At 43.6% G+C, this 16,871-nt stretch overlaps 1 protein-coding gene across 1 annotated transcript; it reads left to right on the top strand.

Annotated features, from left to right (window-relative positions):
* The first annotated feature begins 4,477 nt into the window (after nt 1-4,477).
* RNF113A (ring finger protein 113A) lies at nt 4,478-6,763 on the top strand. The gene has a single exon (XM_058292076.2). It carries the CDS (start codon nt 5,679-5,681, stop codon nt 6,702-6,704), a length of 1,026 nt encoding a protein of 341 aa, XP_058148059.1. The 5' UTR covers nt 4,478-5,678; the 3' UTR covers nt 6,705-6,763.
* The last annotated feature ends 10,108 nt before the right edge of the window (nt 6,764-16,871 follow it).

Genomic DNA, 16,871 nt, shown 5'->3' with positions numbered 1-16,871 from the left:
AATACGGAAAGCTGGGGCTCAACCACTGAGCCACATCGGCTCCCCTGAGCTGGTTTTCTGGTTGTTTTGCTTGTTTGTTTTGTTTTGTTTTGTTTACTAGGAGGCACCGGGATTCAAACCCGGAACCTCCCTTGTGGGAAACATGCTCTCATCCACTTAAGCCACATCTGCTCCCCTCAGCTGCGTTTACAAATCTACATAGGGTGCTTTCTCTAGTTAACAGTTAAAGAACCAGTCACCATGTTTCTACCATCTCTATCATCTTAACCCCGTGGCAGTTTAGGTTTTCATTTCAATTAAAGGAACAGCTCATGGATGCTAAATTCTATTAGCTTCAAAGAAAAGTATTATTTAAACATGTAAAGAAGTCAACATATAAATTAAAGTGATAAAGCTACATTGGGTATGTTGATTTTGTGTAGGGCTATTTTAACAAGAGAACTGTTCATTTTTCTCTTTCACTTTTTTTTATTAACCACTATATAATGCCCTGCATGCTACATAATACACCACAGCATAAACTTTCAGCAGGGGTAGGTGATCACAACTGAGTTTTTTTCATCAACCAGGAAAATGCTTCTTTCAGTCAATCAATATTCTCCAAACCCTGAAAAACAGTTTAAAAAGGACAATGTGAGAATTCTGTTCCCTTCAAATAGGTATTTGTACTCTTATTTCCCACGTCACCCACTGTTTTTCTAGTTAAGAACTATACATGCCAAAGAACTTGAAGGGGTCCTGGGGGATTTACAAATTTACAGACATGAAAAATACAGTAAATAAAACCAAATCAATCTAAAAGCAAGAGACGTCCTTTCACATCACACATTTCTCTGACCTGAACAATGGGACTCAAGTGCACAATCATTGAAGTAAAAAGATGATTTCCAGTTTTCTTTTTCTTTCAGGAGCAAATATATCACTTCATATGAAAAGCAACACCCCACCCCCACCCCATCAGAACTGAAGTCAAACAACAATTTACCATATGGACCCTTATTTAAAACACCTTTAGTGAGTCAGAGAAAAATAAGGTAAAATCCACTTTATAAAGGAACAGCCAATATGAAGTAGATACATTATAATTGTCAGTGCACTTTTATGTTTTTTTGAACAGATGAGGAAATGAAGGCTTAGAGAGGTTTTTAGAAGTCTGAAATCAGGAAAGTAGCATCAGAGTCAGAATTCAAGCCCAGGCACACCAACTGCAGAACGCTTGGCTCATAACCACTATACTATGTAATCAAAAGACCCAGGACCAAATATTCCATTGCATCCTACTCAGTTCACAGTCTAATATGTCAGCAGCTTTATCTTTTTTTTTTATTGACTTTGTAATAATATTACATTAAAAATATATATATGAGGTCCCATTCAACCCCACCCCCCCACCCCACCTCTCCCTCCCCCAGCAACACTCGTTCCCATCATCATGACACATCCATTGCATTTGGTAAGTACATCTTTGGGCAAGCAGCTTTATCTTAAAAGATGAATCACTTACATTTCTCCCAAGTGCTAAAATAACACAGACCAGATGACCTGTGTACCATTATAACAGACAGAAGCACCTAGAGAGAAGTTAATGCTTTATACAGCTAGAACCTTTCCCTTAGAAATCCTGATTCTTTAGGGAGTGTAACTTTATTTCATTTTTTTTAAGGAGGTACTGTGGAATGAACGAAGGACCTCGTGCATGGGAAGCAGGTGCTCAACCAGAGCTATATCCCCTCCACAATGAGTTGGTTATTTCATTTTGTTAGTTTTGTTTTTAGGGGATACCAGGGATCGAACCTGGGACCTTGTACGTGGGAAGAAGGCGCTCAACCACTTGAGCTACATATGTCCCTTGGGAGTGTAATCTGATACAATCCTTCTGAGGGGCAATCTGCCAGTATTCATCAACATTTAAAAGGCACTTTGCCTTTGTCCCAACATTCCACTCACCCGAATTAATTCTACAAAATTAATTCTGCAGCATTTTTTAAAGGAAACACGCCAAGTGTCATGCAGAAGAGAATAAACTATGAACATCTATGAGACAATGCTGGAATACTGTATTGCTGTGAAAAAAAAAAGAATGGAGACCAGGGTTTTTCAACAATGCCAATATTGACATTTTAGGCCGATGATTCTTCATTGTCTGGGCCTGTCCTATGAACTGTGGGGATGTTTCACAGCATCCCTGGCTTCTCCTCACTAAATGCAAAGTAGCATCCCCACACACACTGTCAATCGAAAATGTCTTCAACCACTGCAAAATGTCACCTGGAGGGCAAAATCACCCGGATGAGAACCGCTGAGCTAGACGCCTACCTTTATGTATTAAATAACAGAAAATGATTAGAGTATAATATGTATAGGATGATTCAATTTACGTTTTGTAAAATCGGTATGTATATGTAACATGCATATGCGTGGGAATGCACAGGAAAAAAATTCCAGAACGATATGTACCAAGTTGGGAACAATGGTTTCCTCCAGCGAGAGGAATAGGATTGCGTGCATTTCTAGGCACGGTGGGGGTGGGGGGCTGTGCAAGAGAAAACGGGCCTCTGCTTTTTACTGTTTGCATTCTCAAACTTTTTATAAGATGCACTCATAAATGACTCATGTAACATTAAGAAGTGTAAGTGAACCAGTGGAAAGCACCTTATTATACCGACAGGGCACTAAACGGATCTACATTCTCATTCTATCAGTTGCCAAAAGAGAGTTGCACAGGTGCTTGATTGTACTCAGCTTGTGATTCAATCCTCAAACAAGTACCTATGCACAACTTGTTAGGGATCAAAATGATACTACTATTTCTCCTTTTAATCAGCTATAATCTGTATTTAAGATAACGTTACATTATAATTCTTCCACTCTAATTTAGAAGGTACATTCACTTTTTTTTCATTTTTGTCTTTATTTTTTTTAATGTTACATTCAAAAAATAAGAGGTCCCCATATAGCCCCCACCCCCCCCTCACCCCACTCCTCCCTCATCAACAACCTCTTTCATCATCATGGCACATTCATTGCATTTGGTGAATACATCTTGGAGCACTGCTGCACCACATGGACAGTGGTTTACATTGTGGTTTGTTAAGAACCCCTGGTCTACAATAAATTACTCAAATGCAGAAAACGCTGTTAGCTGGTAGCTGTAAACTGTACTGTCCTAGGGATTTCAGAGTATTTACAGATTTTAAGACCGACATCACCTTACCACTGACTTCAAGCCCATATTATCTGATGCTTGAAACTAACAAGGGAAGTAAACATTTGACTTTCCTCACACAGGTATCAAATATCATCCTCCCAGCATAAAAACCCTATCAACCAGAGTCTTTAACAAGTTTTGTTTTACAAATGAGGAAACAGAGAGATAGAGACCAAGCAACCTGTCCCAAGTGGAGCAGAGATTCAAATCCAGGCCTGTCCCATCTTCAAAGCTTGTGTAGTTCCCACCAGGGTGCACAGGTGAGTCCTTAGAATGGATTCTCTGGCACCCTTAACTAAAATAACCACGGGACCAGTTGGGTTGTTTTTAAAAGCAAACTTTGGAACTTAGGGGATTTACAATGCTTAAAAACATTTACCATTACCCTAAGCAGTGGTCAAAAACCCCATCCGCATATCTTTCTGCTGAAGAAGCAGCAAACCACTCTACAACAATGGCTCCCAGTCTCCTGGGTTACAGAGGCCAGGAATCTGGAGGAGTGGGGTGGCGGGTATATGGGAACCTCTTACAGTTTTTAATGTAACATTTTCTGTGATCTATGTATCTTCAAAAAATTACAATAAAAAATGATGGGGGTGGGGTATAGGGGAACCTCTTCTGTTTTTTGATGTAACGTTTTGTGTGATCTATTTTAAAAAATCAAATCAAATGAAAGGGGAAAAAAGTTTGCAAACTGTCAAGAGAATTACCAGGGTTTACTTAACAAAGAAGGTCATTAACAATGTAACCTTGGCTCTCTCTGCCTAGAGGAGCCCACACTACATCTTGGTGTGTATTTCCATCTTCCTCTCTCATTTCTCGGCAAGCTCTGTTCTCTGCCCATCTCCCAATAAATACTTTCTACTGGCCTACACAAACAAACAAACACCAAAACAATGTAACCACCCACTGGGCAGGCAGTACAGTGGCTAAGGGCCTCGTGGGCTGTGGTCCAAATCTCAGCTGCACTTCCTCACCAGCTGTATGGACCCTGGGCAAGGCTTTACAGGAACCAGCCTCAACCCTGCATGTGGCCAGCACCAGGGTCATCTTACCTTTGATACATAGTACCGATTCACCCCAGAGATCCGCCTATCTCTTTCCATCAAACTCCACTGATAAGCATAATGGGCAATCCTTTTTTCCTACAAATAAAAGGCAATTATTGTTGCAATCGATGAGATGAGTGATCCAACCGATGAATATTACAACTAAAGAGTGGCATTCTAGAAAACCTGGATCGTCAACTGAAATTTAAAAACACACAAGCAGAAATAGGCCCCTAGAAGTTAGAATTAAGATGGTAAGTATGCCTTCTTAAACCTTTCCATTTTAACCAGCATCAGTGTTTCTTTCTTTCTTTCTTTCTTCTTTCTTTTCTTTCCTTTTAGTTAGCAATGTTTACTTGTTGCCTTCTGGGGACTCTAAGGAGCAGTGGTTCACATGTGAAGGGCAATCACAGAACCGGAAAGCGAATACTTTCATACCGTGGCTGTACTCTAGAAATGTGACAAACTGGGAAGAGAGGGAGGGAGATTACGACTCTGAGGCGAAAAGCGAGACCTTGGGAGCACATTCCTATAGGCCTGCAAGAGCCTGCAGCCAAGAAAGAACGCCAAGGGAACAACCTAAGGGTGGGAAAGAAGAAGCTACGGAGACCCGGGCGCGAAATTAAATCGAAATCGAGCAGGTGAGAACAGAGGTTTGAAGTCGGAGGGAGCGGCGGCAACACTAACTGACGCCTAGGAGGTCGGTCCTCCCTCTTCTGATCCTCTCCCCTTCCAGCGCCCATATCTCTGCTCTGCCCTTTTGCCCACTCTTCTCCACACAGTAACTAGCTCCTTCTTGCTTGAGTAGGATGTGGTTTCTGTCGGGCTTCTTCCGCACGCCTCGGCTTTTGTTTGTTTGGCCTCGGCTTTTAGGCAGCACTGCAAAGGGGGAGGGCCACCCTCGGAACTCCCCACCTCGCAGACGGGCTCCGCATCCTAACGGCCTTCCTACCCCGCTGTCCCTGTAAAATGCCAGTACGTGGGGCCGGGGCAGCCGCCTTACCTTGCCCCTGTTACTGAACTTATGGATGTGCGCCGTGGCCACTCCAGGAATCAGCAAACACACCCACATGACGGCGAGTCCAGGCAGAATCTCGAACCACATCGCGGCAAGGTTACCGAAGCCAAAAACCTCCTTCCGACCCGCTTAAAGGTGACCCGGCTCGGGGTCCCCTCCCGCTCAGCTCCGCCGCCGTCCGCCAGCGAGGCTGCGTCCCGTACGTCTCGGAGGAAGCGACGGAGCCCGGGAAGGCTCAAGTGTGACGCGCCCGCGCCATAACACGCCCGCGCTCCGGGCTCCCGCAGTCCTCCAGCACCAGGTTCCGGGGCGGTTCCTCGCCGCCGAGCGCACGACGTGCAGTAAGTAAGGGGCCCCGCGCGACCCGGCGCCGCACAGCCGTTTCGGAGCTTGGGACTCCAAAATGGCAGAGCAGGCCTCTGCAGGAAAGACCCCGGACCAGGTGTGCACCTTCCTCTTCAAGAAACCTGGACGTAAAGGGGCTGCAGGCCGCAGAAAGCGCCGGATCTGCGACCCGGAGCCGGGAGAAAGCAGCAGCAGCAGCGAGGAAGGCAGCACCGTGGTTCGCCCGGAAAAGAAGCGGACGGTCCACAATCCGATGATCCAGAAGACGCGTGGCAGCGGGAAACAGAAGGAGGCTTACGACGTTTTGAGTAGCGAGGAGGAGAATGAGCCCGAGAGTCTCGGCGTAGTCTACAAGTCCACCCGCTCGGCGAAGCCCGTAGGGCCAGAGGATATGGGCGCGACCGCTGTGTACGAGCTGGACACTGAGAAGGAGCGTGACGCGCAGGCCATCTTTGAGCGTAGCCAGAAGATCCAGGAGGAGCGGAGGGGCAAGGAGGATGACAAAATCTACCGGGGAATCAATAACTATCAGAAATACATGAAGCCCAAAGACACGTCTATGGGCAATGCCTCTTCCGGCATGGTGAGGAAGGGCCCCATCCGAGCGCCCGAGCACCTGCGTGCCACCGTGCGCTGGGATTACCAGCCCGACATCTGCAAGGACTACAAGGAGACCGGCTTCTGCGGCTTCGGAGACAGCTGCAAGTTCCTCCACGATCGCTCAGATTACAAGCATGGGTGGCAGATCGAACGTGAGCTTGATGAGGGTCGCTATGGCATCTATGAGGACGAGAACTATGAAGTGGGAAGCGACGATGAGGAGATACCATTCAAGTGTTTCATCTGTCGCCAGACCTTCCGAAACCCAGTCGTCACCAAGTGCAGACATTATTTCTGCGAGAGCTGTGCACTGCAGCATTTCCGCACCACCCCGCGGTGCTATGTCTGTGACCAGCAGACCAATGGCGTCTTCAATCCCGCGAAAGAACTGATTGCCAAACTGGAGAAGCATCGAGCTGCGGGAGACGGTGGTGCTTCCGAGTTCCCAGAAGACCCCTGTGAGGACCCAATTCCCATCACCTAGGTTTCGCAAAATTCTCAGATCTCTAAATAAATGCTTGGCGGTGGTTTGGGCTCTCTGAATTCGTGTCCTTCCTTTCCAGAGAAGGTGGCTAAGAGGAGGCAGGTGGTGCATTAGGGTCCTGGAAGGCTTGTTGGAAAAGCACGGAGGTAGGTGTGATCTGGATTTGTAGCCCTGGGATGAGCGCTTGACCCGTGGGTAACTGTGCCTCTCAGAACCCTTGGACATAAATTACAGAGGTGGGGTTTTGAAGTTTGAGGAAAGAGCTAGAATTTGCTTGCAGTAACCAAAGCTGTAGTGGAAACAAGAACTGAACCTACTTACTGTGTCACTTGGAGGTTACAAAGTACTTGCACACGGTATTTCCTCTGTGAGCACTGGGCTCCTGTCCTTCCTCCAGAATACACACAAGCAAGGTGTGTGACTGGGGGGAGGTGAGAACTGGGTCAGGGGGCTGGTATTGTGCATGGGAAATGGACCTTGCGTGCTTTGAAACCCCCGTGGGAAGTGGTCCCTGGGTGCTTTGAAACCCCTATGGGTACCCGCCCGCCTTCCATAGATGATGGAAGTGGTCTACACTGTGCTGTCGCATGCGATAGCCACCTGTGAACTCATGAACCTGCAGAGGGCAAAAACCTAGTGTTTTATAGTCGGAAATGATCTGTGTCCTCACAGACTAAGGAGCTGATCAAGTCTGTCTGTGTACCTGTCTTCTCAGCTAGTCTGTCAACTCCTTCAGTGACTAGCCCAGTGCTTGGTGTGTAATAAGCACGTAATAAATAAGCAAGCCCGGGGAGGCTTTGGTCTGACTAGAAGTTGGGCTGATCCCAGGAAACACATGCCAGGAATAAATCCTGGGTCTGTGTGTCTTTTATCCACATGCCCTAATCCATTTAAAGATATTCTCTGAGCAGCTACTCTGTGTGCCAGGCACTATACTCGGCCGACGGGATATTAGGACAGCCTCTGTCCTCAGGGAGCTGGACAGTCAACAAACAATGACAGGTGTGATTAGTACAACAAAAGAGTGCAGTGGGCTGATCTCCCAGGATTAACCCAATCGCAGCCTCTGAAGAGGTTCAGAGACATAAACTCACTCCACGCAATGTGATACATTCTATACCGAAGTATACATAAAGCAAGATGGGACAGTGAGCAACTGCCTACTGGGAAAAGGGCTAAAAAAAGGCATCACAGGAGAGACGAGATTGGACTCTGAAGGAGCTAACCTAGTCTGGGGTTCACAGGAGCCTTCCCCAGGAAATGACCCTCAAACTGAGACATGGCAGGTGAGTAGGAGAAAGCATCCCAGGCTCAGGGACGAGCATATACTAAGGACCTCATAGAAGAGACTGGCTTTGGCTAAGAACTCAAAAGCTGCCCCGGGTGGCAGGCAGAAAGAGACAAAGGGACCTGGTGGACAGGGCCAGAGACCAGAAGCCTTGCTAGCCTCATTAGCTACTTTGGGCTTTTTCCAAAGGACAAAGGGACACCATGAAAGGAGTTTTAAGTAGGGAAGCGAGAGGATCAGGTTTCAATTTTAAAAAGATAATTCTGCAGTGTGGCAAGTGGATCAAAGGGGAATCAGACTTGAGGCAGGAACAGGAGTTAGAAGGCTGTTGTACATTTCCAGGCGAGAGATGATCAGATGGACTAGACTGGTGACCGGAAATTCGTTCTCTTAATAATTTTTTGAGTACCCGCTATATGCCAGGTGTTGCTCTAAGCGCTGGAATTACAGTCATGACAAAACAGAAGTCCCTACTTCCATGGGACTTACATGAGCCAATCATAGATAGAATCTCAGGTTGTGATAAATGCCATGAAGAATAATATAGAAAGCTAAGGGGATAAGAGTGCCGTGATGTTGAGCATGATCTGGGAGGGCCTCTCTGATAAGGTAACATTTCAGCAGAGACATCAGTGAAGACTGGGAGAAAGGCTCCTCCAGACAGAGAACAGCACGTGCAAAGGCCCCGAGGCAGGAGAGTGACTAGCCGTGTCCAAGGCAATAGACTGAAGGAAGAGGAAAGAACTATCAGATAGGTAAGAGAGGTAAGTGATGGAGGGAGGGCATAGACTGTGGAAGCCTTATAACCTATTGCAGGGACTTAGACTTTTCGCAGTGAGATAGAGAGCCACTGGAAGGTTCTAAGCAGAGAAGTGTGATGTGATGTGACATCACTCTTAAAAGGATCCTTCTGGAACTTTGGGGGGTAAGCAAAATATTTTATATCTTAGTTGGGGTATTTGTTATATGGGTGTCTGCAGCTGTCTGAACTTAATATATGTGCATTTGATTCTCTGTGATTACATCTCATTCCATGCACAAATGTCTTTAGGTCAAAGAAAGGAAAGAGAAACTCTTTGCTGTCTAAGGAATCAACTGGGAGAAGTGCAGATGTAGCTCAGTGGTTGTGCATCCGCTTCCCATATACTAGGTACTGGGTTCAATCCCTGGTGTATCCCAAAAACAAACAAATGAAAAAACCAACTGTCATTGGAGAATGGATGTAGCTGAAGTGGTTAAGCACCCGCTTCCCATATAAGATGTCCTGGGTTCATTCCCCAGTACCTCCTAAAAAAAGAAATCAACTGGGGGAGGGAGAGTAAGGGAGGCAGTTAGGGGGCTACTGCCATCATCCAGGTGAGAGATGATAGTGGTTCACACCAGGTGCTGGTGAGAAGTGGTCAGATTCTGGATATATGCTGCAGGTAAAACCAACAAGCTTTTACTGATGGGGTGGATGTGGGGTGTAGGAGAAAATGAAGGGTCAGGGCGACAAAGACGTTTGACGTGAGCAACCAGGTGGAAGTCGGTACCATTCACTAAGATGGAAAGACTCTGGTGAGTTATTTTTGTGCTGTGATACGTAACACATACAAAAAAGCACAGAAAATGAGACTTTGGAGTATAACAATTCTATTGCAACACCTGCATTACTGCCACCCAGGTCAAGAGATTCAAAACCAAGACCACTCAAGAAGCCCCTCGTGTATCTCCTCCGGACCCTACCCCTCCACCCCACAACACACTATGCTGGCTTTTATCCCAGCTTTTTTTTCACTGACCCAGCTTTACTCTTTATTGCTCCTCCCCTCTCACCAAACCAAGAAAAATATATATAATTAACGTCTCCCTTCCTCATCTTTCATTTCCTCTTTATCTTTAAATAGCGTTATTGAAATATACTTCAATACCATACAAATCGCCTGCTTAAAGTGTACAATTCAGTGGTTTCGAATATACTCACAGGTGTACAACCATTACCACAGTCAATTTTAACACATTTTCATCACGTCAAAAAAGAAACCCTGTACCCTTTAGTAATCACCCCTCCCCCCAGTCCTCCTCCTCTCTCCCAGCTCTAAGCAACTACTTACCTATTTTCTGTGTCTATAGATTTTGACTATGTTGGACTCTCTGGAAAATGGTATCATACAATATTTGTCCTCGTGTGTCTGGCTTCTTTCATTTAGCATAATATTTTTAAGGTTTATCCGTGTTGTAGCGTGAATCAATTCTTCATTCCTTAATATGGCTGAAAACTATTCCATTGTATGACTATACTACATTTTGTTTATCCACTCATTTGCTGGTAGACATTTGGGTCCTTTCTACTTTTTGGCTACCATAAATTGTGCTGTTATGAATTTCCTGTTCAAGTGTTTCTGTAAGCATATATTTTCATTTCTCTTTGGGGAGATGCCCGAGAATAGAACTGATGAGTCTCAATGTAAATATGTGTAACATTTTGAGGAAAGGCCAGACTGTTTTTCACAGATCCTGCACATTTTACACTCCCACCCAGAATGTATGAGTGTTCCAGTATCTTACATACTCACCAACACTTATTTTCCGTTTTTTGATTGTAGACATCCTAGAGAGTGTGAAGTGGTATCTCATTATGATTTTGATTTGCATTTCCCTGATGAAGAATGATGTTGAGAATCTTTTCAAGCATCCACTGTTCATTTGTGTATCTTCTAAGGAAAAATGTTCATCAAAGAGCTTTGCCCAATTTTTACCTTCAGATGTTAGTCTTATTGTTGAGGTTTTTTTTTTTTTAAGATTTATTTATTTATTTCTCTCCCCTTCCTCCCCCCAACAGTTGTCTGTTCTCTGTATCTATTTGCTGCGTCTTCTTTGTCTGCTTCTGTTGTTGTAAGCGGCATGGGAATCTGTGTTTCTTTTTGTTGCGTCATCTTGCTATCTCAGCTCTCCGTGTGTGCGGCACCATTCCTGGGCAGGCTGCACTTTCTTTCGCGCTGTGCGGCTCTCTTTATGGGGCGCACTCCTTGTGCGTGCAGACCCCCTATTCGGGGGATACCCCTGCATGGCAGGGCACTCCTTGCGCCCATCAGCACTGCACATGAGCCAGCTCCACACGGGTCTAACCACTGAGCCAAGTCTGCTTGAGTTTCTTAACTCCTCCTGTGTCTCATTCATGGATCCAGTTCAATTCTTAGGGTGAGGTCGGGTGTTTTTAAAAGAAACAAATGCCACAGCTAGTTACTTCCTTAATGATGGTTCTAGAGGTTACTATATCCATCTTAACGTATCAGATTCAGCTTCATATTTTACTAACTTAATTCCAGGAAGATATGGAATCATTACTCTTACATAGGTCTATTCCTTTTTGTCCCTTTTCGTGGCATTATTGTTATACACATTACATGTATAAATGTCATAAACCCAACAATACTTTGGTATATAATTGTTACTTTATGTAATTTTATGACTTTTAAAGGAGCCGAGAGGAAAAAGGAGAGCTCATATATATTCACTTACATTAAACATATTATTTTTCCTTTCCGAGTCTCTTCCTTTATTCCCATGGATTTGAGTTTCCATGTGGAGTCATTTCCTTGGCCCAATACAGCTTTACTCCCATCTACCTCCTTTGTACTGTTATTGGAAAATATACTACATTTCTACGTGTTATAGGCCCACCAATGCATTATATACATATTGTTTTGTACAAGTGCTCTTAAAATCAGTTAAGAGAGGAGAGGAGTCTTTCTTTATACAGTCTTTTATAATTACCTAAAACCTTTACCAGTGCTCTTTGGTTTTTTGTTTTGTTTTTGTTTCTTGTGGATATTAGTTACCATCTGCGGTCACTTGCTTTCAGCTTGAAGAACTTCCTTTAGCATTTCTTGTAAGGTAGGTCTACTAGCAGAAGGAATTCTCTTTTTTAAATCTGTGAATGTCTTTATTTTGGCTTCATTTTTTGAAAGATACCTTTCTGGATTTAGGATTCTGGGTTAACAGGGTTTTTTTCTTTGATTACTTTAATATGCTCAAATATTTGTTCTCCTTGCTCTCCTCTCCTGTTATTCCCATTACACTTATGTGCGTGCACTTAGTGGTGTCCCACATTTCTCTAAGGTTCTTCATCACACTGTTTTCTCAATATTCTTCAGAAGGCATTTGGCACAGACTCAGTTGATCTACAAAATAACTAATTCTTTCTTATGCCAATTCAGGTATACCATTGAGCCCCTCTGGTGAATTTTTCAGGTCAATAAGTGTACGTTGCCACTCCAGAATTCCCACAGGGTTCTTTTTAACAATTTCTATCTCTTTATTGATATTCCCTAGTTGATGCAACATTGTTATCATATCTTCTTTTATTTCTTTAATCATGCTTTCCTTTAGGCTCTGAATATATTTAGAATGTCTACTATGCTGTCCTTGCTTTTAAATCTGACATCAGGCTCCTTTCTAGGTAGTTTCCACTGCCCGCTTCCTACTGCACCACCCCCCTCCCCAGTGTGTGGGTCATATTTTCCTGTTTCTTTGCATATCTCATAAACTTTGGTTGAAAAAATGGATATGTCAGATAATATATTGTAGCAACTCTAGATTTGGTTCCCTCCCCTCCCCTGGACTTGATATTGTATTTTGCTTATTTATTTGTTTGGTGACTGGCTGGAGTATTTTAGAGAAGTCTCTTACATGACACATACCCCCACCCTGTGATGTTGTTCCTCAGTGGGCAAAGACTTGGTTGTGCCCACAGTTACCCAGGAGATGGGACTGGTTTGAGCACCGCCCAGGAAGGTTCCTCCCAGTTCTCTCCTCGGCTCTCTCTCACAAGTTAGCTGGCCTAGACTTCAGCCTCTATCTCCAGTTAATCTACCAATATCATCCCCGTCGCTTTTCCCCATGACCTCTACTTTTTAATTTTAAAAAGTTTATTCAAGTATGTCATTACTACATGAGCATACCTAAACAATAAGGGTAGTCAAAGTTGTGACTTAGAAAACAAACATGCCTGTCATCATACAGGGCTCCCATATGTCACCCCACCACCACCAGCTTGCATTCTTGTGAAACATTAATTACAAACTATGAAAGAGCATCATCAAAATACTGCTACTAACTATAGCCAACATCTTATATTTAGTGTATTTTTCTCCCAACCCACCCGATTATTCACACCCTTTATTAGTATTATGTATGTTTTTTGTAGTTCATGAGAGAACGTTCTCATACTTGGTCTCTTAACCACAGTCCATCTTCCACCACAGGATTCACTATGTGATACAGTCCCATGCTCTGTACAACTATTCAAAGTGCACACTCAGTGGCTTTCATTTTCATCACAGAACTGTGCTGTCATCACCTCAATTTAAAACGTTCTCACTCCTCCAAAAGGAAAAATCCCATACCTCTGTATATCCCCATATGTTACATTAGTTGTAGTATTCCCATGTATTTCCATATGCTTAACACTTTACAAAAGAGGAATATTTTAAAATAAGATTTTATTGAAGTATGTCAGTCATCCATGAAAATACATGTACAATAAATGTCTCGTAAAACTTGTGAATTTAAAAAACACACATTTCGTCACCCGGGGCTCCCATACATCTCCTCACCACCAATACCTTGCATTGTTGTGAAACATTTGTTACAAACTGTGTGTAGCAGTTTGATATAGTTATGAATGCCAAAAATAGATATTGCATTATGTTTGTACACTGGCCTGTACCTGGGCATGGTTAAATTATGATTAAGGCTTTGATTGGGCTACGTCAGTAGGCATGGCAAAGGACAGAGTTGGGGGTTTCTGATGTTGGAGTTTGATGCTGAAGTCTTAAGCTGGAGCCCTGGGAAGTAAGCACACAGAGGAAACACAAGCAAGCCCCAGGAAGAGAGGAACCCTGAACCCAGGAAGAAGCAAGCCTTGGTTCGAGAGGAACCCTGAGCCTGGAGAGAAGCAAGGCCCAGGAAGAGAGGAACCCAGGAAGCCTGAACCCTTGCAGCCGTTGGCAGCCATCTTGCTCCAACACAAGGCAACAGATGTTAGTGAGCGAAGTAACCTATGCTTTATGGCCTGGTATCTGTAAGCTCCTACCCCAAGTAAATACCTTTTATAAAAGACAACAGGCTTCTGGTATTTTGCATCAGCACCCCTTTGGCTGACTAATACACTATGCAAGATCATCCTCAAAATATTACTACTAACTATAGCCCATGTCTTACATTTGGTGTATTTTTCCTCAACCCACCCAGTTATTATATTAGTATTATATGTTTATTGTTCATGAGAAAATGTTCTTATATTTGTCCTGTTAACTACAGTCCATCATCCAGCACTGGATTCCCTGTGTTATACAGTCCCATGCTCTGTACAATCCACTCAGAGTCTAAGAACTCAGTGGCTTTCATTTCCATCACAGAGTTGTGCTATCACCTCAGTCAATTTTAGAACATTTTCTTTACTCCAAAAGGAAAAATACCCCCATTGTCTCTTAAAATCAGTGCATCTTCTTTGCCATTGCTGAAAAAATATTAGAATATCACTGCTAAGTATGTCCATAAATTCCATTAGTGGTAATTTTCCAGTCTATCACCATATTCCTAAAACTATGTAAAAGGAGAACATTCTTATATGTATATTATTAACCACAATGCTCATCTACCATCGAAATCACTGTTATACATACCCTAGATTATTCTCTAGCTTCTTTTCAACTGACATTTACATCCATAGACTGCCCCTTTCAGCCATTCATATTTATAAAAAAAGCAGCGTTAGTTACATTCACTATAATGTGTTATCATCTCTATCCATTTCCACACTTTTACAAAAAAACCTTATTAAAAATTCTCTATACATTAAGCATCATCTTCAATTCTCAATCCTCATTCTATCTCCTAGTAACCTATACTCTAGCATTTACCTCCATGAGTTTTCTCATCATAATTAGTTCGTATTACTGAGACCATACAATATCTGTCCTTTTGTGTCTGGCTTATTTCACTCAACATAATGTCCTCAAGGTTCACCCAAGTTGTCATATACTTCCCAATATCATTTCTCCTTACAGCTGACTAGTATTTCATTGTCTGTATATACCACATTTTGTTTATCCAATCATCAATTGATCAACACTTGTGCTGGTTCCATATTTTAGCAATTGTGGATAATGCCGCTGTGACCGTCGGTGTGCAAATGTCAGTTCACACCCTTGCTTTCAGTTCTTCTGAATATGTTCCTAGTAATGGGATAGCCAGATCATGCAGGACATCTATATTCAGCTTCCTGGGGAACTGCCAAACTGTATCCCACAGAGGCTGCACCATTCTACATTCCCACCAGCAGTGGAGGAGTGTTCCCATTTTCCACATCCTCTCCAGCACTTGTAGTTTTCTGTTTCTTTGTTTAAAATAATGCCCATTCTATAAGGTTGAAATGGTATCTCATTTTAGTTTTGATCTGCCTTTCCCTAGTAGCTAGTGATACTGAACATTTTTTCATGTGCTGTTTGGCCATTTGTATTTCCTCCCTCCACTGTTTTTGAGAGCCCTCTTAGGCTAAACCTTCTCCTTCTGTGGAAGAAGCCAGTTCCTTGGAAAGAGATTAGGAGTTATATGTTTAAGGCCTGCTTTTTCCCCCAAGCAAAATGTCTGAGACATGGATCTGCAGGTGGGGCTGGGGACAATGGAATGCTTCTCTCTGAGTAATAACCATATTTAGGAGCTGAGCACTAGGAACGGTGGCCCTGTCTTCTCATCTCGACTCTCTTGTTGTAGAACATTTGCTCATGAGCTCGAGCAAGGGTAATTGGGGCCCCATTAATCTCAGCAGCACCATGCTCAAGGTAGAACCTCTATTCCAACAGTAGTAGATGGGAAGAAGAAGGGAACCGTGCCTCCTAGATGAAATCTGAAATTCTGACTTACGGCCTGCCCCTCCTGGAAAGCTAGCCCTCCAGCCTGAAGCAATGGACAGAGGAAGCCCTGTGTCTATGGCTGCACTGGAGTGAAGCTTCCATCTCATTCCACAGACTCTTGCAGTCCTTTCCGAATTTTAGTATATTTTCTTGAATAGATATTTCTTCATTTGGCATATACCTACCTTAAGACCATTTTCAGAGACTTATATGGTTGTGTGGTTTTTTTTTTAAAGATTTAATTTATTTATTTATCCCCCCCTGCCCCCGCTTGCGGCTTGCTTGCTTGCTGTCTGCTCTCTGTGTCCATTCGCTGCACATTCTTCTATCTCCCTTTGTTGTGTCATTTTGCTGCGCCAGCTCTCCACAGGCGCAGGCCGTCAGCTCTCTGCCAGTGCGGGCATGGGCTGTGGGCCGTCAGCCCTCCGTGGACACGGGCCAGCTTGCCTTCACAAGGAGGCCCTGGGATGCGAACTCAAGGCCTTTCCTATGGTAGACAAGAGCCCAATTGATTGAACCACAGCTGCTTCCCTAAATGGTTGTTTTTAAGTAGATTTCACCAGTGTCATTGGGGAATGGGTCCGTGAAGATCCTTACAGTGTTGTGCTGAAAATCCATCTCTCCTCCCATGCACTCTTTAGCTCACTATAGGTCATATTCTGGCCACAATCACTTCTGGTGGATATTATTAATGTGTGGCAGTTTGAGATTATTTTATGAATCCCAAAAAGAACAAGATTATGTTTGTAAACTAGGCTATTCCTCTGGGAGTAATACCCTTTGACTGCATTAACTTCAGCTAAAGGGCCTTGATTAGATCACTTGATAAGAATGCTTTAGGGCTTTTAATTGGCCTAAGTCAGTGAAGTGTGACTCAGGTTGAGCCCCTGCCCCCTTGTTGGGTCAGGTATAAAAGGATTCACATGGACAGACAGACAGAGGACAAAGGGAGCCTGCATATTTGATTTTGCAATGTGAGAA

The sequence above is a fragment of the Dasypus novemcinctus genome, chromosome X (genome assembly GCF_030445035.2).
Source record: "Dasypus novemcinctus isolate mDasNov1 chromosome X, mDasNov1.1.hap2, whole genome shotgun sequence".
NCBI lineage: Eukaryota > Metazoa > Chordata > Mammalia > Cingulata > Dasypodidae > Dasypus > Dasypus novemcinctus.
Note: the sequence above shows the minus strand (reverse complement) of the source record. Positions and strands in the feature narration are given on the sequence as shown.